Source organism: Netta rufina (genome assembly GCF_964035555.1).
Source record: "Netta rufina genome assembly, chromosome: 12".
Taxonomy (NCBI): domain Eukaryota; kingdom Metazoa; phylum Chordata; class Aves; order Anseriformes; family Anatidae; genus Netta; species Netta rufina.
In genome coordinates this window covers 4676101-4699798 of record NC_140135.1, presented here as the reverse complement: position 1 = coordinate 4699798, position 23698 = coordinate 4676101, and the positions used below count along the sequence as shown (strand labels likewise).

Sequence of the window (23698 nt, the reverse complement as noted above, 5' to 3'; positions counted from 1 at the left end):
ACTTCACACGGGAGGCTCCTCATCTCTGCCTGCCCCTGCTCCCTGCACCATGCGCATGAAACCTCCGTGCCTTCTGAGCCTTCAGCCTGCAGGGACTGAGATCCCTGGCAAAAGTTGCACGGTTTGTCAAAGATGTGGCTGAGAAACCTAAATCAAACGAAGCGACACCATTTCTTTGGTTTCTAGAATATGAATCCCTCTTCTGCTGGGCAGGTAGGGTAATAACGAAGTGTCCCTGTCCTGATAGGAACACTTTGTGCTTGGCCATTGCTTTGAGACCATGCAAAGCTCTCTGGAGCAGAGGAACCTTCAGGTTAGCGGCTGCCAGGCATTACAGTGCCTCAGGGCATCTTACCAGAATCCTTTCACTGAAGAAAAGTTTCAGTTTTCTAGGTTTCGTGCGTGCCTTTGTTTAATCATTTTGTTCTTGTCTGTTAAGGGCGGTTAGTCGTTCTGCATTGCTGGAAGCCCTGCAGTTGGGGGCTATGGGTGTGCAGGCATTATCAGAGCATAAATCTTCCTGGCTAACTTGGAAACAGCTTGCTCTCTGGGTCAGCTGCGCTCGGAGCAGGGAAGCCTCTGAATCCCAAGTGCATCTGCTTGGCTCAGCTGGCTCTCAACTGCAGAAAGCAATCCTGACATGGGAAAGTGGAAAGGAAGACTGAAATTCTTGCTCAGGAGGCCAGGGAATCTTTTTAGGGGTATTACCTGCAGCACTTCAGGCTTTTGTGTGCTAGATTTCTACAGAGCCTGTCCTCGCCTTGCCTGTTGTGCTCAGTTCTTTTGCAGAGATCTTGTAAACATCATGGGGAATGTGAACGGGAGAATGACAAATGAAAACGAGAGCTCGTTTTAACTGCTTGAATTAGAAAATCTTGCTGATGAAGCCTGACCTCTGGTACCTGGCTAGGACATTTCCCGATGCAGTCAGGGATGACCTGGAGAAGTTGTGTGTGTTCACTGAAGCTGTGCCATGTGCCGGGAATGCCGAGGAGGAATGTAGCCATGCTGCAGTGCTCCGCTGGGCTTCCAGATGTGCACCGCGGCTGGCTGAGATCATATGGGCTTCCAGAGGTGTTATAACACAGATAGGAATGTAAGTCGAAGGCTCTGTGTTTTCAGAGCACCCTTCAAGGCCAAAACGTTGCATTACGTGAGCATGAGCCTAGTGCCATGCAGCACCATCCGAAGGAAAATTCCCATCTTGTCACATTTCTGTAAGCCCACAGATGGAGGGCGTGACTGCATCCTCATAAAGCTTCAGGAATGAGCCCTTATCTGGAGCACGTGTTCCCTGCGAGGCCTCTCGCAGAGGAAGGAGTTCCAGCATCCTCTGATGCCATCTCCCCCGTGGTAGATGTTGCTGCGGCCCTTGGCACGGAGCAGCCAGGTTTGGTTCTTTGCTGGGCGAGAGAGGGTGGGGGATCCGTGGCAGCCAACCAAGAACGAGCCTCAGCATGCTGCCTTTTTTCCTTCCTCCCATCTCACTGAGGGCTGCAGCACACTGGCAACACTCAGGAAACTGCTTCCAATTCCTGTCTTAGGAAAACTTCATCATACTCTCCGTTTATGGTAATGAAGTCCCTCTGTGCTTGGGAGAATTATTTCTGGGCCTCTTTACATCCAGAGGTCAGAACAAGTCAGAAATACTACCTATAAATGTAATAATAATAAAATCAGCCTTCGCTAGTACCTCTTCTGCCGAGAATCCTGGTTCACAGAAGGTGAACTGTTCCTCACAAGTCCTCACTGTGGCAGAGCTGGCGATGAATGGCACTGCCAGAAGAAGCAGTGGACTGAGTCAGTGCAGCAAGTGCATGAAATAAAACAATTTCCTATGTAAAGGATAATTATGGCACGACACCTTAGGAAAGCTGAGTTGTCTGGAGCACATACATGCCTTTAAAGCTCGCTGAACATCTGGGTACTGCAAAATTAAAGATGATTTGAAGGATTTCTGAATTAATTCTGTTTAAACCCTAAGTTTTTAAACACAGTTATTTTTTTACTGATGCAGGAAAATGAAGTGTGCTTTGTGGGGAGGAAAAACAAAACTCCGTGTGAAAAGCCACTGAGCAAGCCGTGCCTGTGCTTTAGGCCTGGTGCATGCGTTAGGCATGTGCAGGCAGTGCTGTGACGTTGGGCAACAGCTCGTGTTGCAACGCTTCACCTGCAGGTTGGGCTGATGGGAGCGCTTTCAAAGTGAACGTTTCAGCGGAATTTCTCTGTCCTAATTCTCTTTCGGCTGGGCACTTGGTATTCTTTGAGTGCAGGCCAGAAAGTTAATCCACACATACACGTTCTCAGATTTATTAATTATGAAACCAATAAAACCTTGTTGTCGGCTGCCTTTTGGAAGAAGAGCGTTACCTGCCTTAGAAAACTTTTCAGAGATTTCAGTGCTTTGCAGCAGGTAATGAGAAACCAAAGGTCTGGCCTTCCTCCCTCAATTCTGCACCCAGAAGAGGGGGAGAGATCTGATTTTCAGGAGGATTTCTGCATTAAATGCATTTTTTTGGAGTCTGACAAAGCTTAAATCGGTGCTATTGAGCATGATGACCCGGAATAAAAAGATCTATTAATTACAACTTTTTTTTTTCCCTGCAGAGTAGCAGCTGAATATTAAGTTGTTTTAAAATGTTCTTGTCCCTCCCATTCCAAACCAGTTGGAAATCTTGAGCAATCAAAGCATTAAAATACCTTTCTGCTCTACATGCACTGGTGGGAAGGCCTTTGGCTGGATTACTCACTCGTTACTGTAACTTTTATTATAAAATACTTGTTTGGGGAAAATCCTCTAGGGCAGCGACATTCACGCTGTGAGGTTAGGTGCCTGCTGACTTTATGAAGAGAAGAAAGGGATGCCACGTCTGGCATTAATAGCGTTTGGAGACTTCTCTCTGGTGCTCACTTTGCAGTCTCTGGGTTGCCTCAAGGAACAGGAATATGAAAAGGGAGACGTTTGAAGCATCACGTGGCGGGACCTTTTGGGAAGGACGGCGTGCTGTAGGGATGGCTCGATTCACTCAGATCCAAGTCCCGCAGGCCTGCTCTCCTGGCTGCCCCGTAACTACGAGCAGATTCCCAGGAGCACTGGTTGAACAGGACCACCACACAGCGGTACTTTCCCAGACCCCTTTCCGCTTCCGAGAAGGACTTCCTGAGCCCAAACAGCATCTTTTGTCCTCGATACCCCTCAATGGACTTTTCTTCCATGAAGCTCCAGAGTAGCTCTTTGAACTCGCATAAGGGAGCCTGTGTTTTGCATTGTGGTGCTTCTCTAGGCTTTGGCTCTGACTTGGGAAAAGTTGCCTCCTTCCTACGATGTTGTATTTCAGAGTTTACAACAACCACAGCTAAAAATGCAGTGTCCTGGCGTTGCTGTGATTGTTACGGACAGTCACGTCTGTGAGTGCAGCGCTCTGTGGGTTAGAATAGGCTCGTGCTTTATTTATTCTGACCTTTTTAATTTCGTATTTTAGTTTGGTTTTATTCTGCCTGAAGTGTGCTAAGATGGTTACTGGGAGGAGAGCTCCAGGCTGTGTCTAGTGTACACCTTGAGCCTGTTTTTGCAGTGGGACTGGAATGGGATCCTGCCAGAAGCTTTCAATATTGCACTGAAAAAAAACACCTGTTCTTAGCTGGTGGGCTGGATCTAATCCTTGTCTTTGCTACAGTTACCTCGATAACAGGCACCAAGTCACATAAATGCCCTCTGGTACCAACCCAACTTGGTACATTTGCAACAAATACCTGCCTCGGTTTCCCTGTCACTACCACAGGGATGCTGAGGACAGCAAGAACAAACAAACCTAGCAGGACAGTGGAGATGGGGAAGAGCTGTAACCCGCAGAGTGTCTGGAGCCCAGGCTGGAGTCTGAAGCCCCCTGACGGCTCCAACTGGATGCTTTCCTCCTGGCTGCCGTTGCAGCGTTCTGCAATGCGTACGAGGCCAGAAGTTGACTCCCTTGTTCTCCTTACCTAACTTCAGTTACATTTTCCCTTTTGTTTCAGCTCAAGAAGAAGCAGGTCTACGTTGAGAAGGTGGAGAAGATGCAGCAGGCCCTGGTTCAGCTGCAGGCAGCATGTGAGAAGCGGGAGCAGCTGGAGCACAGGCTGCGGACGCGGCTGGAGCGAGAGCTGGAATCTCTGCGGATGCAGCAGGTATCCTTCCCTGCCTTGCCCCGCTCCTGTTAGGATTGTGCACTACACCACGCACGAGAGAAGGGCAGTGGTTTTTCTCCATCATGCAAAATGAGCACATTTTTCTTTTGTTAGCTGCTTTCCTGCTGGCCACGTAAAATGAGCAAATTTTTCTTCTGGTAGTTATCATCACGCTGGCCTTTCTGTTGGTTTTTACTTGATTTAATTATTCCATTCTAACCAGAAAACGTAGATAAGGTAGCAATAAGGGATCCATCCCCTGACAATATTCAGACATAGACATTTAGCTACATGGTGTTCTATCTTTGAGTAACCTGGTTATATTTACTTCTGTATTATTTTAAAAATATTGCTCACAGTTGAAATTTTTGTAAAATTCATTAACAGCTGGTCTGAAAAAGAGGCCCTTCAAAAAACTTCTGTATTGAAAAAAAAAAGCCTACCAAAATCACAAAACCAGTTCCGTAAAGGTAACTGATGGAAACAGGCAGAAGCTTCCCGTGGAGCATATTGGAATTGGAATTGGAGTCTTTTTCAGTGGAATGAATGAGTGAGAAGTAGATTGTGCAGGGTGTTATGATGTGAGGTTTTAGGTGGTGTTACAGTGTGATGCATTTCAACAAGCATCGAATGCAGGCCTGCATCCTCTTTCCAGAAAAATTTACAAACCTGACAGTTTATGCCTGGGTGCTAAATCACATTCAGTCACAGGCTATGTTTAGTCCTCGACTGCCATATCTGTGTAGGAACGGATATTTAAATATTAATTGTATTTTGTATTGGTTTGATTGGAGTTACAGTAATTTGATAAGCTTTCTTCCACGTTACCGTGCAAGATTACTTGCCCTGAACCCCACAGCTTTTAACTGCGAACCTGATACAAAGCAAAAAAATAATTTCTTGTCATGGTTTCAGAATTCTGAGCTGGACATGAAACAGTTTGCCTGCCCAATTTCTTTCTTTTCTTTTAAAGTAACTTTTTTATTTTTAAGTCAAGTATCATGCCAATCGCAGATGAGACTTCCATATAAAACTGTGAAGTTTGCACTTTGAAATTTTAGCACAGCAAATCTCCGCTCTTTCTTGATTTGAGAGAAGAGGAGCAGTCTGTCTTCAAGTCTTGCTTTAGAACTAAATTATTTTTAACTCCTGGCTACTTAATCCACAGGTGTACACTGATCGGAGTGATTTAGTAATCGAATCCCAATATATCCTAATATATACTATATATCCTAATACATTATATATCCTAATATTTTGGATTTCTTTTTAAAGCTGTTATAATTCTTGTGCTTTGTTGGAGCAGTCCTGGAAATAAGTTTGAGTTACTTCAGGCAGTATGGATGAGCTGTAGGCATCAGACCTGAGTAGCGTGATCCAGCTCTCTGGCACTCACTTGGGGCTTTGCACATGGAAAAAAGCTGTAAGGAGCGTTTTCCATCGCAGATATTTGCCTGTTAGTGCCCACCAGCTGTGGAGTGGCACGAGGAAGCACTCTAGCATGAGTACAGCTGTCTTTCTGAGGAGTGCTTCTTGGCATGTTATGACTTCTGAGCCTCACCGTTTGGAAAACAGAAGCCTGGCTTTGCCAGGTTTGGACAGAGCGAGGCTGAAAATGTGCCTGCAGGCTTTCAGGTTAAGCTCTAAAGGAGACCGTGACCATCACCCAGTGTGCCCAGCACAGCTCAGGCTGCTGCGTTTCCCTCTGGGGGGCTCTTGTACCAAGCCAGCGCTGCTCCTGCCCAGCCTCTGTCTTTCAGCCCAAAGCAAACAAAGCAACCCTGAGCCTTACAGGTGCATCCTGCGACTTCTTTTTGTTTTGTTTTTGGGAACCAGCGTCAGGGTACATCTCAGGCTGCCAACGTGTCGGAGTACAACGCCACGGCGCTTATGGAGCTCCTGCGTGAGAAGGAAGAAAGGATTCTTGCTCTGGAAGCCGACATGACCAAGTGGGAGCAGAAATACCTGGAGGAGAGCGTGATGAGGCAGTTCGCTTTGGATGCAGCTGCGACCGTGGCTGCTCAGAGGTAAATGAGACTATTCATAGCACAGGGATAATTTTCTTTTTCCAGTTGAATGTTGAATTTCCCACCGAGGAATGTTGTCATACCACCTTCCCATGATACCTTTCCTTGTGGTCTGAACGGCTTCACAAACTTCTGCGTGCAAGTGGAGCTTGGCAGCTTTTTCCTGGGAGCTGCACGATTGCCAACAAATAAAAACTTTCTGCCAGGGGAAGATTCCCCCACATGCAAGAACCATTTCCAGACTAGAATTGTTCTGAGCTGTTCCTCGAAGCTGTTGCTTCCAAAATAGATGTATGAGGAGGGTTGCTGTTGCTTTTTGTTGCTTGTTTTCTAAACAGGAGTCAGTCCTTGCTGAAGTCATGTGGGATGGGGTAAGCTTGGTGAATCACATCGCTCACCCTGAATGGCTTGCTTGTTCTCCAGAATGTTTTTGCAAATTACTTTGTGGTACTGTCCTCAACATGGTTACTAACCAGAAACGTCTACAAGGAAATTCTGCTCAAAACCTTCTGCTGTGTGTAGAGAGCAGTGCTTGTGGGGGTGGGAGGGAAAGGGTGTCTGAAATTTGGTAACAAGGTCACATTCCAAGACGGCTCTCCAGAAGCACATAATAAATACGGTTGCAAACAGGCCCAAGTGCTTCGGCTAGTTGGCAAGCAAGAGCTGTTATTGGAGTGCAATTCTTTAATGCCAGGTAGTGCTTACATGTAATTTCATTGATCACTGGTTTCTGCTTCTTGACAGCAGATTTTATGTTAGATTGTTTCAGGAACCAGATTCAAATTGGGATGTTATCGCAGCTGGCTTCCTAGCACATCAGATCATACTCGAATTACAGGGGGAAGTCACAGATCTGCTGTGTTAGCATTTAAAGGCTTATCTTATCTTGCTCCAAAAGCTGGCTGTTATTTTGGGGTATTGATGTTTCTTGTGCACTGTTCTCTGCCTCCCCAGAGATTCTCTAAAGGCTCTCGCTACTGCTTGTCCCGAGAGGCTGTGTTATATTTTCAGCACGTGCTGATAAACAGGAGTCTGGTCTATTGTTTGTCATGGAGTGAGAGGGGCCGTGTTAGGCCTGGTCGGGTTTGGTAAATGAACAAGAACGCTTTCCAGGCAGGAAAGAGCCAACCCCTGGTTTTCCATTTCCTTCTGGCGCCCTCAGAAGAGGTTGTTCCACCAGCACCAGGGCTTCTGCAAGTTTCTGTGCAGTTGGTACCTGCAGCGTAGCCTTCTCAAAAACAGGCTGTGAGGGATTTCGTTCATTTCGGTGGTAACCTCACCTGTGCTGTGCACAACTTTGCTTTCCTTTTTCTTTGGTAGTGGAGAACAGCAGCCCTTAGGAAGCTGAGGTAGCAGGAAGGCACAGCCCAGGCTGTACCTGGGTCAGGTTAGGTTTCTTTGATGATGAGTTTCTTGTGCCCATCACGTTGGTGCTTTGCCATTCCTGATCTGAACTTTTGTAGGGTTAAATGCACATTTCCAGACAGTTCTTAGGCCTTGTTCCTGTTTGAGGGGACAAATTTCTTATCACAATGAATTGGAGCTATTGGTAACGAACTTTTTTTAAAAAAAATTAATGCATAGCTATGGCAGTAACACGCTCTTATGCTGTGCATGTGACATAAAGCAGTGCACAGTGACTTCGTCCTGACTATACAGCAACAAGTAGGATGAAATACTCGTTAGGTTTTGGTTAATGGACTGAACACCCATCACAGCGTTAACATCAGGCACTGTGTGGAGTCCATCTAAAACTGTTTTCAGTTCATTCCAAGTATTTTGGACCAAGGTGCTTAGAATTGCTTAAAGATTTTCGTGACTATCTCCCTTCAGTGCATACTTAGATCCCCTATTTTGGAGGGAGAAGGGAAAAAACTGCATGTGAAGTGCAGGTAGCATTCTTTCAGTTGAAACAGTGGATTCACAGTGAATCCGCTAGATCACAGCCTGGCCTGGGATGGACAGTAGATTGACCATTGCTACAATTATTGCATGTGTTTGTCATCCTTCCTGCGTTAGGACTGGGAGATGGAATTCTGGAAGACACTGAGACAGCTTAAACTCAAAAAAAGAAGTGAATGCTCCTGTTTGTTACTTTTGAGCAATCATTTTGTGCTGCTAGGAGGAAAGGAGCATGTTCAGCTGGTCCTTCATCTGCTCTGCTGCTTCTTCCCAGGGACACGACGGTGATCAGCCACTCACCTAACCCGAGCTACGACACCTCGTTGGAAGCTCGCATTCAGAAGGAGGAGGAAGAGATCCTGCTTGCCAACAGGAGGTGTCTTGACATGGAGGGAAGGTAAAATGTAGTTTCAATCCCATCTGTCTTTAGGATGGGGATTTTAAATGAATTATCTGGGTAGATGCCTCAGAACCAGAAATCCTTAGGTTTTCACCAGTAGCAACAACGTAGGATGCCAGATGCTCGTTTGGCCAAGGAAGTAACTGCACAGCAATCCAAAAGCCGTCTTAGATTTTTGTATCTAGCTTATTCCTCTTCTCTTGTCAGGGCATTTTCATCAGACCTCCAGCCACCTGTTAACACTTTCACAGACCTGCTTTCCCCAACATTTTTGCAGTGCAAACCTCCCCGGTCTATAAATACTTTTTTTTTTCTGTTGGTCTCATGCCCAGCCCATAACTCTCAGCCTTGCCTCAAAGCCTCTTCCATGCCTGATGGGAACAGCTTCCAGCACCCAGAGGCGGGTGGGCATCTCAGGGAAGCTCTGCTCGTGTACGTACAGGAAGTCTGACGCATCATCTGCTGTGGTGGGGCCGTGAGCAGCCGGTGCTCGGGGTGATAAGCTCACCGGTGTCCTCTCTGTGCCTCTCTGAATGCCATGGGGAGTTCAGGTCATAGCCACGGGGAGCTGAGGTCTCAGTCTGAGGACACAGGATTTCAAAAGTGTTGTTATTTGTTCTTCTTGACAAGGATCAAGACTCTGCACGCTCAGATCATTGAGAAGGACGCCATGATCAAGGTGCTGCAGCAGCGCTCCCGCAAGGAGCCCGGGAAGACCGACCAGCTCTCCTCGATGAGGCCCGCCAAGTCGCTCATGTCCATCTCCAACGCGGGCTCGGGCTTGCTGTCCCATTCGTCCACGCTGAGCAGCACTCCCATCCTGGAGGAGAAGAGGGAGGACAAGAGCTGGAAAGGCAGTCTAGGTAATTTTTAAGTAACTGTGGCCCTTCGGATAGGCGAGTCACTGCTTAGAGGGGAGGCAGGAGCAGCAGCAGGACGAAGGTGTCTGACAGCCGGATTGACTGGCCTAGCACGCAGCAAAACTGACTGCAAGCAAGGTGGGACAGACTTGGCACAACTCTTGTTTGAATCACGTGGGGAAACGGTGACTTCTGATCTCAGGCTCTGTCATTCAAATATTTCAGCCTTAATTCTCACTCGGTTTGGTGCCTGACCTTAGGGATAGTTGGGATCTCGTTTTCAGAGTTTCCCAAGCAGGTGCTTTCAGGTGGGTTGTTACGGCTGTCTGAAGCTGTAAAGCCTCCTTCAGCAAGCAGCCAGCACAGATAGAAATCGGGATTGCTGTCCTCTGGTGTTGTGCCTGCGCCAACATGACTTCTGTCTGGAATGTCTCAGCATCATCGTTTAGAGAACAGGAGTCACATCAAAGCAAATCTTAGATTATGTCTTTCTTCCTGGAAAGAAATTAGGCCCATAGGTCTTCCCTACGAGACCAAATGGCCCTGAGAGGTGAGTGAGGTCTCTTTCAGCTGATCTCAGGGTGTGCAGATTTACCCAGCCGTAGCTGGGCAAGTGCTTAGAGTCAGGGAAGCCTGGTGTTAGTGCTGACTTATGTATCTTTGCATGCAGCAACACGATGCTGCTTTTCTTCAGCTACTTCAGCACCCAGTGGTGAAAGGTGCTCAAGAAAGGTGAATTAGAGCTGGTTGCTGAAGCACAGGGTGCCTTCCAGACCCTAGGGGAACTGCTACAGAGAGGGACAGAACGGATTCCAGTTGGTTTTCTGGGACTGTGGAATTTCCTTCCTTTTTTCCACAAAGGTGTTCTGCTGGGAACAGAATATCGCTCGGAATCCATCCCCTCCACGCCCTCTCCTGTCCTTCCTTCCACCCCGTTGCTGTCAGCCCACTCGAAAACGGGCAGCAGAGACTGCAGCACCCAGACTGACCGGGGGAGTGATCAAAGCAAAGCTGCTCCTCCTGCTGCAGCTCCCACACCAGGACGGCTCCCCAGTACCAGCCTGGGCTACAGCGCGGACAAAACAGGTGAGGAACCTCAGCTGCCCGCCCGGAGGGGCCCCTGCCACTCACTCAGCATCAGCTCTGCTCCACGGGGCAGGCTCCTGAGCTTTATCTGTTCAGGAAAACTGGGTTTACTTTTGGGGAGGGCAGATGGTTCTCAGAGACAGGTTTTTGGGCTGAGGAGTCTCAAAATTGAACAAGAAAAAAGCTTTAAGAGTGGCAGGATAAGCATGGGCACACCGGGCAGGGAGGTAGAGCAAGGTTGCGGAACTGGAGCAGGTATGTGCAAATCCTGGGACAGTCTCTGAGTCAGTCTGCTCTGAAATAAGTTGTGAGCAGCACGTGGGGCTGAAGCAGGTTATGAAAATGGGCCATAGAAACTGGCTGTCGTGTTTCAGTGGGTATTCAAAGCAAAGGGGACTTAGGTGAGGAGGACGGAGAAGAAGGGAAGGTAGCTACCATGATAACACTGTCTCATTCATGCCCTGTCCCAGCCGTGGGACCGACTTCAGCCTTGCCGTAAGCAGATCCACCTGACAGTGGCTATCCCAGGGGCTGGATTTGCTTCCCACAGAGCTCCGAGCTGGCAGGAGCTGCTCATTTTCCAGCCCGCTCTGCCAAATCGATGCAGATTACACAACCTTGCCTCTTCGACTTACAGACACATTACAGTTGTGTTGTTCTTTATGGAAGAGTGAATTTGGCTGGTCTGCTGTGCATCTTGCCCATGCTATACTATTTAATAGGTATTGAGGGAGACAGGAACAGGTTTTGTGGTGAAAGCCTACACTGACTGCATTGGTTTAAATGTAGTTGTGCCAGTTTTATAGGCTGTTGTGGATCAACAGGAGATACCCGGGGGGAATTTGAGAAAATATCTTCATTTGTCTGGCTACATACATACAGAATTGCTTTTTTTTTTTTTTTTTTTTAAATACTATTAAATAATAAGTTGTTAACTGTTTTTTGGCCATTGACAGAAGGTGACTTTTAAAATGTTAACCTCATTTTTCTAATCCTGTGCTCACGGTTGTTGCCTGTGATTGACATTACAGCTGTGATTGTCTGTCTCTTGTTTTTCCTCGTTGCATAGATGGGCCACTCTTCCACTCCAGCACCCTTGAAAGAAAAGCCCCTGTTCAGACCATGGGTCAGGACCTCCCAGATGGAGAGATGGTAGAATACCTCATCTGAAAGGCTGTGCCAGGATCTGAGCTGGGATACAATAGCAAGAATTTTTTTAAAAGACATTTTTATTGGGAAAAAATTTGTAGTACCTGAGTAATAAAAGAAAACTCAGCTGTTTGCTCTTGTATATTATGTCTCAAAAGTATGAACAGGTTAATTTATAATTTGTTCTAAATTATAAAAAAAAAAAAGTCCATAATGCTTGTTCTTTGAAAGTTTCCCCCTTTATTTTTTAATTACTGGATCTGGTAACGTCTGGATAAAAAAAACAAGAACTTAGGCGCACTGCATCTTGTATTTCATTTCAGTATTTTGAAAGTCTTAAACAGAAGTACCTGCTCTCACAGCTGGTGGCTAATTGTCTACTTTTAACACAGTACGATGGGCATGAAGGCCTCGTAATGATCAGAGCCAGGGACTTAGTTGTCAGCACCACGTAGTGGCTTCAGATCACAGGTGTTCAGAAGAAGCTGAGATGAGGTATGATCAAGGGAGATTTCTCTTTGCAGTCAGAGTGAGAACTCAGAACAGGTATTTCACAGTCATAGGCTGGAAAGATTTGCATTTTCAGTAGTTTTTTTTTTTTTTCCCAATTCGTGTTATTTCTATTAAAAAAAGGAACAGACAAGACTCCGGTGATCAATGTCACATTTCATGTTTTCAGTTGCATCGAAAGATTTGCCATGCTTTTATACTTTTTCAGTAATTTATACAGTGGATAGTAATTAATATATTGCATTCATGTTTTACGTAAATTAAAAAGGACGTTCTGCAGGCTAGGTCCTGCTTCGTTAGGTCAGATTTCTGCCATCGCAATTTGGGCTTTAGTGGAACTGCTCCCACTTGACAGCAGTGCAAGCGGCGAGCGCTGTTGCTTTTCAGTGTTAGCAACTTCATCTCTGGAGAACTTCCTCTATACAGGTTTCTCTGTATTTCACATGCCTGCCTTTGTATGTCCTGCCTTCTGGGAGATCGTAGATGCTTTTTCACATAGCGAAGCCTCGGAGGTAGAGGTTTAAACAGGAGCTCTGTGTAAAGTTTCAGATGGTGAATTCTGTCCTTTCAAATTATTTTTTTTCTTTATCTAACTGGAGAGAGCAGCTTAAATAACCCCCCCGAGGCATTACGGAAGGAAGTTACGCGTTCTAGTTGTCAGGTTCTCTTTCAGATCCGTGGAAACTGCCACAAATGCAGCAATGCTTCAGTCGCAGGTGCTGTAAGGAGATACTAAGACCAGTAGAAGTAAATGTTCGAGTATTTTTTGTTACTGTCTTCGCATTTTATTAAAACAGTTCAATGTTAATTTCTGTTAAAAACCTTTTTTTACTTGAATGCTTAAATGTTTAATTAGCTCGTAGTCATGTGTCAGGAGCCTGGCTAGCCTCAGCTTTCCGTGCAACGTTAGAGTAGCCAGACTTTAATTTCGGATCACTCCAGAAATTAGAAAAAATAGCCGTTAATCATCCAACAGCTAGTGAATGTCCTCAATTCTTACTTGGTTGACACTGGTGATAAGGTGTCCCCTTGAAATGGCCTTACCAGATCAACAAATATAATGTGAAGTTTGCAGTGGAGGGCTGGGAGATGGAGGGAGGTGCCTTCTCTCACCTTAGCAGTGCCTAAAGATCAGCTCCAAGTTGGATCCTGCTCGTCTTCTAGTGGTCATCGCTTAGAAAAGCAAGGCAAGCAGTTCCCAGCATCCCTGGCAAATTTACTGCTTGCTAGTACTCTCCAGCCGATATTCCTGGACCCACAGAAGTTCGAGATGGTAGAATGTGTATGTTGTGAGATGGGGACTGAGCCTAAATAGCCTGACCTTACTGCAAGATGCGACTAAGGCTAAATAGCCGGACTTTGCCCAGTGACCTCTCCAACAGGCTGCACAGCCTTCAGCACGCTGCGTCAGCCACTCCAGAGCTGCACTTTAAGGCTTGGACAGTCTCTGCCATATGGGACAATGTTCTGGAGTACAGCAGACCTTTCCTAAGGGTATTCTAAGAATTTGATTTAGTTCTCCACCCTCTCCTAGACAAACTGTTCCCAGCCTCTTTGTTCTCACCCCTTGCATTTATTTCTGTTGACTTAATTCCATCCTGTTACATGAAGTTATGCCCACTCGGGGTGATTTTAAGTGGTTTCCCTTCCTCTTCCCCAGTTGCTGGAAATGCAGAAGAAGCTTTTCTCATTAGGTCACTACGTCCATCCTTCTGCCCTTTCAGCTTCATGTTCTGTATTAGATTTTGTGGTTTGGGCTTAGAATGAACCATAAGGGAGATCAAATGCCACTGGGGTGTGTGAGAGAGGAGAGAGGTCTGAGTACTTTTCTGCACTTCTTAAGTCAGAAAAAAAAAATATTCCATCTTTACAAGTGCTTCTCAGCAGTAGGAAAGAAGTTTTGCAGCTGTAGGGCTCTGGACAAACCATTCCAACTCACTTGATTCACTTTAATTCTGAAGTGCCTAGGACATTTCTGATCTTTTACAGATAAAATCTGTTTCAGAAAACTGATTTTCCCCAGTCGGTATTGGCTGTTAGCTGGACTAGGTAAAAACAATTTGTTTATCCTCCTTGCAGCTCATTGTTTTCAAACTGGGCTCCGCTGCAATCTATTTTTGTATTCTTTGTAGAGAAAAGGACACAATAGTCTTATGTGAATGTAATGCAGATGATGCACAGCAGCTGCCTCCTCAGAAAGTGGCAGCCAGGTGGTCTCTGACGGAGCAAGCCGTCAGGATCGCGGTAGCCTTACTGTTTCTGTGCCAGGAGAGGTGAATTTGGGAGCCAGTGATGCATTTTCACAGTCCTTAGGTCAAGTTCTTTGCCCTGTTGTACAGTTTTGATTTCTCCCAAAAGCAAAGCCCCTGAAATTTTTGACAGGGAAGTCTGAGGTGATCTTCCTGTGCTGATAAACTAGGAACTGTCAGGAATGCAGTCTTCCCCTCGAGCTTCCTCAGAGCCATCCTGATGTGAATGTAAACGAGCTGCTTGCTTTGAGGAAGGTGCGTACTATAGTCTTCAGCCTCCCTGTACAGATTTTTATTTTGTTTTTAAACAAACTGCTTTAAGGAGACAAACTGCACACCTAGTTCCTTCTGTAGAGCTTATTCCTAGTAGAAGGTGATTTTTAACAGGTTGATTGCAATGACCTTCTTTGCAAACCAAAATTTTAGACTAAGAGTTTTTCTTAAACTCGGGTATTAGAAGCAGAATTGTAGCTTTTATTAAAAATAATTAAAAAAAGGCCACATATTCTTCTTTGTAGAGCAAAACAAGAAAATCAAGTGTAGTTACTTCTCCTCTTTCCTTTCACTGCGTACAGATTGGCCAAACTCCCAAGCCCTTTCCGTGGGCAGTTCCTGTGGGATTTGAAGGCTCAGAGCACTGCCTGAGATCTGGAGGTTTTTGTTCCCATCCGACCCGGTGTTGTCATTAACTGAACAGCTCCTGCCTGGCAGCTCCTCTGGGGTCCAGAGCTGTAATTCTCTGGTCTCAGCACCCCTGGGGATCTGAGTTGCTCCTCAGGAGTCTGCCAAGGGTGGCTAAGGTAAGCAAGTGCAGTCAGGGAGCTTAAATCCTTTCCCTTTTGTAGCAACCACAAAATGTGAGGCACAAAGCTGGCATTGGCTTTGCTTCGTTTCTTTGGCTGCCTGAGTGAGGGGACTTGCAGGGCTTTCGGCCAGGACCATTTCCAAGGATGCCTCCTGCTCCACGAGCCCGCGGCGGCGTCTTAAGGTGTGTGACGGCCACATCCCGTGAGCCAGCCGTGATCCCGCTGCAGGAGCTGCGCTTTTCCACCTCTAAAGTGACCACGTAAACTCGGGGCAGCGAGGACAGCGACACCCCGGGGGTGTTTGGGCTCCTCTGCCTTCCCCGGAGGCTGGTGGCTCCGCTCCGTGCCAGGGCCGGGGGCTGTGGGCAGGGGGTTCTCTTTCCATGTATTTGTATAGGAACTTTCTTTTAAAAAAAAAAAGCTAGCGTTTTCATGTCTAGAAAGTTAAAAGACGTTGTAAAATGTAATTGTACTGTATTTATGAAGAAAATACATTTCTTTTCAAAAAGATCTTATTCTAAGTTTGTTTTAGAGTCTGACTTCCAACAGCATCGTCTCTCAGGCTTTCAGGAGCATTCAGACCCATCCGTTTCGCACCACTGCGTCCGACACTGTTAGGGCCACGCTAAACTATTGAGAGCCAAGAGAAAGAAGCCCACCTGCCCTGCAAACTCAAGCAGAATCCGTGTTACCCCAAATTCAGAGGTATTTGAACACTCGCTGTCATTCAGCGTGGTCTCTGCTCAGGCTCAGCAGTGGGGATGCTGAAATACCTGGAGCCCAGCGCGGAGCGGGGCAGCTTCCACACCCTGCCCCTGCAGGGAGCCAGCAAGCGGCTGCCTCTCGGCTCCCTGAGCCAGCCCCACAGCTCCTGCTGCCTGCAGAGCAGGATCTGTCCCCGAGAGAGGTGAGCTCAGCACTCCTGCCTCCTTGTTCAGGTCTCTGCCAGCTGCAGTCACAGCTTTGCGGGGCACGGGGCTTGAACCCAGTTTCCCTTTCAGCACGCTCGTGGTCCAAAGTGCCAGAGACGAGTGAGCTGCTTCACGCTGTGCTCCAAACCATCCAAGCACAGGCTGAAATATTAAAAGTTTGCCATCTCACCACCTTAGAAAATGTATCAAGAGAAAGACCTTTTCTATATAAATCTATATTAAAGTGAACCTTGTGGATTATTTTCTCCTCCTTATTTAAACTAAGTTTATTTTGTAATTTGTGAATTAGCTCTTTTGTAATTCAGCTGTTGAAACAGCCCTAAAGTCTTTGAAGATTATGGCAGCTTTAATTCTAGGAAAGAAAACAAAAAGTAAGTGTAAATATGCACTAAGATACCTTGTAAATGTCTATCGTTATGTTTGTAGCTAGCTATAAAAGTATTTTGTGTGTTTTTAAAGAACAAATCCTGTGTTTTGGGTTGTTTTTTTTCCACCGATCTGCTGGTCTTGTGATAATTTTTCCAAGTATGAAAACCTTACTGACCATAACACAAAAATAATCTTGATCTCATCTAACCCTTGCTGCCGTTTGGCCTCCGTCTTTAAGCTTCCAACCCCCTGATCGGAGGTTCTGCAGGACAGAGGAGTTGTTACCCAGTTTCTCCCCTCACCCATCGCCGTTGGATCGTTCTCTGACCCTCCTGCAGCTGCAGGTGAGGCTGCTGCTTTCCTTTTGTCATGAGGAGACCAACAGCACCCGCTCGCTGCTGCTTCCAGCTGCGGGGTCCCTGCTGGTCATCTCTTATGGCTGGACTCCTTGGGGCTGCCTCAATGTCCCGGTGCACATCAGCAGCCTGAAGTCAGGTGAGGATTTCTACAGCGCAGCCTTCAGCAGCCCAACGCGCCGTCTGTTCATGTCATCTTGCTGTGTTTCCTTGCCTCCAGTTTATTTTTTTTTCTCTCTTTGTGCTGTCAGAGGGAAGGAGCAGGGACCGTGCTCACTGGAACTGGTCGGCCTTGATGCAATTTTCACTGCTGGCTTTTGGAATTGATCTTAACGTAGTTGTAACCTCCCCTGGTAGCCAGTGCTTTAATAAATACCAGCATGACAAATCTGGAGGCTGCTGGTCAGCTTAGCACAGGCATCCCCTACACTTTCAGGGCTTTTGATGTTGATTCTATAAATCTCTCTGGCATGCCAGAGCAGAAACAACAAGACGGGGGAAAAAAAAAAAAAAAAAAAAAGAATAAAAACAGCTACAGAAGCTTGCTAGTAGCTGCCTTAGTTAACAAACCGATTTGCAGACGGCTGTGAGCAGAGCTGGGACACCGAGCAGCGCCCCGGGAGCACACCAGGCCCTTGGCACGGCTCGGACCCAGGAGGCTGCAGTGAAAAAAGATTAAAAGGTTGGTTGGTTGGTTGGCAGAACCTTTGAAAGGAAAAAAAAGCCATTGCTCCAACCCCTCACTCCTTACCACCCTCACCTCTTTGCCTCCCATGGCTTTAAAATGCCTGTGAAGGAAAGCAGAACTCAGGAATAACACAAGACCTCTGCTGGTGCATGAGAGCCCTCCTGTACTACCTGAACTTTTTTCTCCCCGCTCATTTTTTAAAGCATACAAGCGGGCAGTTCTGCAACTTCGGTGTTTTTCCTACTCTCCTATTTTCTGTGGCTGCATTTTAGAACCAGAAAATAACGAGAAGCCCTCTGGTCTGCAGCATTTCAGCTCTTCATTTTGTATTTTGGGGCGGTGCTTTGCTTGCTCTTCGTGCTGATGCCCAAGAGGCCGGGGCAGGGATTTGGGCGGTGCTGGAGGGCTGAGGGCAGAGCGAGCCGCGGCCGCCCGTGTGCGGAGCGGGGTCTGGGGCTCGTCCGCAGCACCCAGAGCAAAGGGGCTTGGTGCTGTCCGCTTCTGTCCTCCTTGGGGTTCAGTGCTAGCAGGGCGCCCCCAGGCTGCTCTTTTGCTCTGCCCTAGCCCTCACATGGCATCGCTGCGAGCAGCCAGCACGGGCTGTCGGGGTGAAACGCTTCCATTTCACTCGTGTTGAAAGGCATCGCGTTCAGACCGTGCGAGCTAGCAGTGATTTTTGTTAAATTCCCGTTTTTGGAGGTTGGCAGGAAGGTGCTGCACGTCGGGGTGCCCGGGGCTGTGACACGGCCCCACCAGCCGCTGCTCCATGGGGCAGAGAGGGCAGCAACCCCCAAGGGACCCGACCCAGCCACTGTGAGCTTTTTTGTTTCCTTGGTCGGAAAGTTTGGGGTCTGTGTGAGCACCGCGCACCGAGAGCTGTGCCCAGCTCGGGGAGAGGAGCTGCCCAGCTCCCAGCTTTGCCAAAGCTCCGCGCGTGGCCCTGGGCAGCTCCCCAGCCGCGGGTTTCATCACCGCTCCCTTTCCTTGCCCTCCCTGCCCTGAGCCCGGCTCCAGGAGCAAGCAGCAGCCGCTGCTCCCCTCCTGCACCAAACACCCGCGGCCGGGCGGCCTCCAGCCTCCTGCGGGACTGCAAACCTCCCCGGAGCTTTCCCCGCGGGATGCCTTCCTCCCTTCAGCTCAGCAGGACGCCGGAGCCTGTCAGAAGCATGGTTCTGGCTCACACAGGCTTCTAAAAAATGAAAAACACAACAAAAAACACACTGAATGGCTCCAGGAATGTCACTTCTTGGGGGAAAAAAGCCGTTCCCTGGGCCTGCCCTGCCCCGCTGCCAGCCCCGGCCCCAAGGCAGCGACAGCTGAGGGGGCACTGGGGGCTTTGAGAGAACCGGAGAAAACAGAAGGATTGGGAATTGCTTAATTAGAAACAGTTTTCTCCTTTAATGTTCTGCAATTACTTTGAGGTCAGCAGAATTATTAGTATTATTAATCACCGAATTTCCCGAGAACTGAAGTTAATAGCAGCATAATTGGGCCGTGCCGTACAGCAGTAATTGCTGAGTGCCAGCAGCCAGCTAATTAAGTCTTCCAGCCCTTCTCTCGAGGCAGATCTCTTATTTCTTCCAATTCTGCACCGTGGATAACCCAGCCGTGGAGGGTTAACATTTGGGGAGGGATCGGGGTGACCACGACCTGAGGTCCACTTGTCCCCGTGCCCAGGGTCCATGGGGCACGAGGGCGGCCGGGGACCGAGATGCGGCCGCGCTCTGAGGACGGTGGAAGTGACGGGGAGGGAAGCGGCAGGTGCAGAAATGGGGAATTGCAGCCCTGCGGGGGGCTCCTGCTGCACGTGGTGATCCTTGGCAGGGCGGACGAGCCTCGGCTTCAGCCCCTTGCTGACGGCTGCAGCCGATTTGCCTTTTTCTGCCTTTTTTTTGGTGTGTGTTTGTGTGAAGGAAGGGAGAAACAAAGCCATGTGCCCGGGGAGGCCGGGGACAGACTTCAGGAAGGTTTTGTTCTTGGGTAACCTTAAAGATTTCACTGGCACTTTTTTCCCCGTACGTGTGCGCGGTGCTGGCCTTTGTTTCGAGCAGGCCATCGTAGCCGTCCCCCGGCGCCCAGAGCAAATAAGCCCCAAACAAAGCATTTCAGCAGCTCTCGGAGCTCCTCTCAGCCTCCTGCCTCTTTTTTTCTTTGCACAGGGGCCACTGGGGAAAGAAAGCAATGTTTATCTTTGAGGCACAGAGCAGGGCTGGAATCATCTGTATTTTTTTAATTATGGGGGTTTCAAGCCTGATCCCAAACATCGCTGGAGAGCTGGAGCTCCTCTGGCCACCTTTCCTGCAGCCACTGGCACAGAGCTCGGGGGCCCCGGAGCTGCGGCGTCCCCAGGAGCACAGCAGGGCAGGGGGCCCGTCCCCGGCACTCTGCACAAAATGCCACCTGGTTCCCCTCCTGGTCATCACAGAAGAGCCTCGTTTAGAAGGCAAAAGCTCCAGCCTGGCACGAGGTGATGTAAAAAGTGGCCACCCTGCCCAAACGGGGGGCTGGCTGATTCAGAGCATCGCTACCAGAGCCTGTCCCCAGGTGACAATGCCTCTGTGCCACCATGGGGCACTCACGGGGTGGCACAGCCGAGGGCCAGCTCCGTGGGGACACTCCTTGAGGTGCAGCTGCTGTTTTTCTGCTCTGGTTATTTGTCCTGCAGTCGGGTGAGCCTCTGGCTTCACCTCAAAGCCAGCCCCGTCCTGTCCTCTGCGCCTGCCTGTCACCTCCGGGTCCCCAGCACTGCAGCCACCACGGGGCACTGAGCTTCGTCCACACACACCTGGGGCACGGGTGCAGAGGAACCTCGGTGGCTTGAAAAGCAGCCTCTGCTTCCCCGCAGGTTTTTGGAAAGCGAGGTCTGTCCCAGAGAGGTTCTCCCAAAGCTCCGGGTTAACCCTGCGGCACCGCTCGGTTTCACACGGGCGTCTCCACCCGGAGCTCAGCAGAGCTGCTCCCACCCCCAGCTGGGAGCAGGCAGGGCCCGGCTGCTGCCTTTCCTGTCGGTGCTTTACAGGGTGAGTATTTCACGCTTCATAAAGACACCGAATGAGGGGTGCATCCCATCTGTCACCCTTGGGCACTCCGGGTGCCCGCTGGGTGCTGCAGGCTGGCTGTGGCACGGTGATGGACGGTGCTTTCAGCACAGCGATAAACGGATCGATAGCAAAGCATGCCCGGGGGCTGGGGGTGCGACAAGGCAGCCGTGGCCTCAAAGTCTTGCTGGGACCCTTCTTAAATCCATTTATACTTCTGCAAACAATCAGAGCCTTGCTGGTAGCTGAGAAACACTGGGCTGAGCAAGGTGCAGGAGGTGCCCAGGGGAGCGCGCTGCTCGGGAGCTGCCGGTGCTCCTTGGGAAGAGCAGGAAGCAGGGAGGCCTCAAACACAATTAACTTCCAGCCCTAATGAAGCACGCTGTCCCAGCAAGCACACCAAGCCCGGAGAACAGGGGGCAGGACCGATGGAGGAGGATGGACGCAGGCTTGCCCTGGTGTTGCCCAAGCACCCCTGTAGGGTGGGTGCCACAGAGGGTCACTGAGGACGAGCCCCCAGTCGCCCCCTCCAGCAGCCAGGTGACAACTTTTCTGTGAGCCCAGGGCCAGGTTTCTTAAGCAGGGGCCGGGGCTTGTTCTGCACGGCAGCTGCATCCACTCATCACCCCCCAGAAACCACCTGCAGGTGCGGGTTTGGGTTTCCCTGCTGTGCAAGGGCTGATGCCCCCGGGGCTGGAAGGCTATTCCTCCCTGAGGACAAGGCATGATAAACAAGGCAGGCAGCAGTAATTAATTACCTGTATTTACACTGAGCAGCCTGCTCATTGAGGTGCCCTCAGCCTAAGCAGCCCTGACTCCCCGGGACCTGCCTGGTTTCCCACCTTCCCCAACCCACGCGGGGACCTGTCCCACCCGGCTCCGTGCAGCTCGGGCTGTGGGATGGACAAACCCCCCCGGGGTGAGCCCTGGCAGCCAGGCACCCACACGGTTGTGTCCCTCGCTGGTGCCGTGATGTCAGAGACGCCAGATGTCCCGGTTACCGCCCAATTTAACAGTGCCTAAATGAGGTCACTGCCATCAGCGAGGCAATTATGTCCTGGGAGCCATTTGCTAACGTGATTAAGCCAGCTTTCCTGCCTGGTTTTAGCGACAGGCTGAGAGCAGCGCTCTTGGAAAAAGCAAAGCAAGGAGGGAGTGGTGCAGGGCCCACCACCGAACTGTGCCAATCCACCCCACTCAGCAGCTTTTTGGGTTGGCTGTGCCAGGAACGGCTCGGTTTGTCTCTGGGAGTGCCAGCACGAGGATGGGAGCAGAGACGTGGAGCATCGCCGTGTGCGGTACCTGCGAGCTCAGCTTGGCCAGCTCACGTTCGTCCATGGCTGCAGCTGCTGCTGCTCGCTGATTTTTATTTCCCACCCTGTTTCACTCCAGAAGTGACAGAAAGGCCGTTCCGGAGCCACACCACGTGCCCTGTCATTTGTAAGCAGAAAAGATGGGGCTTAATGACTTGTCAGATCTGCTGTGTTGGAGGCAGTGGAGCCTGGGGGAATTTCTTTGCTGCTTTTTTTTTTTTTTTTTTTTTTTTTTTTAAGAAAATCGTCTTATTACAGATGTCAGTCTGAGTATTCTCATTGCAGTAAATAAGAAAACGCCACCACAACGGGCTGTGCCCCAGGGGCCACCCCCACGCCTCTCCCCTTTCCCAGCCTGGGGGTGATATGACCACGACCAGGAGCATCTGCTGGGGAAGCCACAGCCCTTCCCCTTCCAGCTCCAGCACAGCCTTAATTAAAAAATAAACTGTGAGACACCATAAAAAATTAACACTTAAATATGCTCCTGGGGAAGCCTTTGTGCAGGGCATCAGGCAAAACCCCACCGGCTGCGGCCAGGGGCAGGGCATGGGACACCATCTGCCAAAATGTGGTGCTGCTTCCCTGCCAGGCTGCTGCTACATTATTTAACCTCTTCTGAAAAGTCAGCACGCTGTGTGTCGTGCAGGGAGCCCCCCGAGCCCTGCCTGCAGCCTCAGGCTCGCCTTTTACAGCGCTTTTTTTGCATTCAGCTGCATTTTGCTACTGCTGCTCCCGGGCAAAGGCAGCCGTCCCCTCGCCCAGCACGCTGGGGCTGATCAAACTCGCCCAGCTCCAGGCGTGCCGCCGCTCACGTGCGATGATTGCTGTTAATTACAGCTCTCACAGCAGCCAGATGCCAAGCCACGGGCTCCGGGCACCACTTGGTGCTTGCCCTGCCACCCGCAGGGATGCTCCCCGTGGCAAAGCCCAGCCCTGCTAGGGGTCTTACCGCCGGCCCAGGCCCCTGAGCAGAGCTGGCTGCAACCCCCCGATATTCCTGGAGAAGAAATCTCTCTCCCTGATGCCTCCAGGCTCTTTGGAAAGCATCATCTCAGAGCTATCGCAGAAGCAGGGGACGGCATCCCCAAATATTCCACTTCTGATGGGTGTTTTGGGTGTTTGGGTGTCAGAGAGCAGGAACGTGTCGGCTGGGGGATGGAGGAGCAGAGGTGATGGCTGGTACCAAACCCATCACACCAACCCCACAATGTTTTGTTGCTGTTGTTGTTTTCTGGAGAAAAGGCAGGCTTTTGTGCAAGAGCACTGCAGTCCGACACAACCGGGGCAGAGGTGGGGTGTCCACAGCTTCTCCTGGCACCTGCTGAGATTTCGGGTTGGGATTTGGGCTCAGCCTCCCCGTCCCCTGCCCGCTGGGTGCAGAGGGCTCAGACGCGGCTCCTGCTCCCGGGTCTGCCCCGTGGCGCCGCTCCCCCCGCCCTGCACAGCCTGGTACCGCGTTAATTACTGCGCGTGGAAGGCTAAGATGTAAATTACAGCCCGATGAGTTCTAATTGCACGTTCTGAACACACGGGCCTCGTTGCTAATTATCCCCATTCTCCCAAGCAGCTTAAAAAAAAATAATAAATCAGAAGCCTTGAACTGTGGCTTCCGAGGAGCACGGCTGCCGAGGCAGGAGCATGAATGAGAATTAGGGAATGAAATCATTGACCTGTGGAGCCACAGAGTCATTGGGGCTGGAAAAGGCCTTCAAGACCATCAGTGCAACCATCAGCCTGACCTTCTGAGTCCCACCACTAACCACGCATGTCCCTTAGTGCCCCGTCCACACGCCTCCTGAATACCTCCGGGGACAGGGACTGCACCACCACCTCCCTGGCACCCCAG

General features: G+C 49.5%; 1 protein-coding gene across 1 annotated transcript in view; it reads left to right on the top strand.

Annotated features, from left to right (window-relative positions):
* AMOT (angiomotin) overlaps nt 1–15562 on the top strand; it is a 59886-nt gene extending 44324 nt beyond the window's left edge. The window contains exons 8-13 of the mRNA XM_084293934.1: nt 4015–4164; nt 6001–6191; nt 8368–8490; nt 9124–9356; nt 10215–10439; nt 11509–15562. Of these exons, the coding sequence (XP_084150060.1) occupies nt 4015–4164; nt 6001–6191; nt 8368–8490; nt 9124–9356; nt 10215–10439; nt 11509–11609 (1023 nt within the window). The 3' untranslated portion in view covers nt 11610–15562. The remainder of the gene's footprint in view (nt 1–4014; nt 4165–6000; nt 6192–8367; nt 8491–9123; nt 9357–10214; nt 10440–11508) is intronic.
* Nucleotides 15563–23698: the final 8136 nt, after the last annotated feature.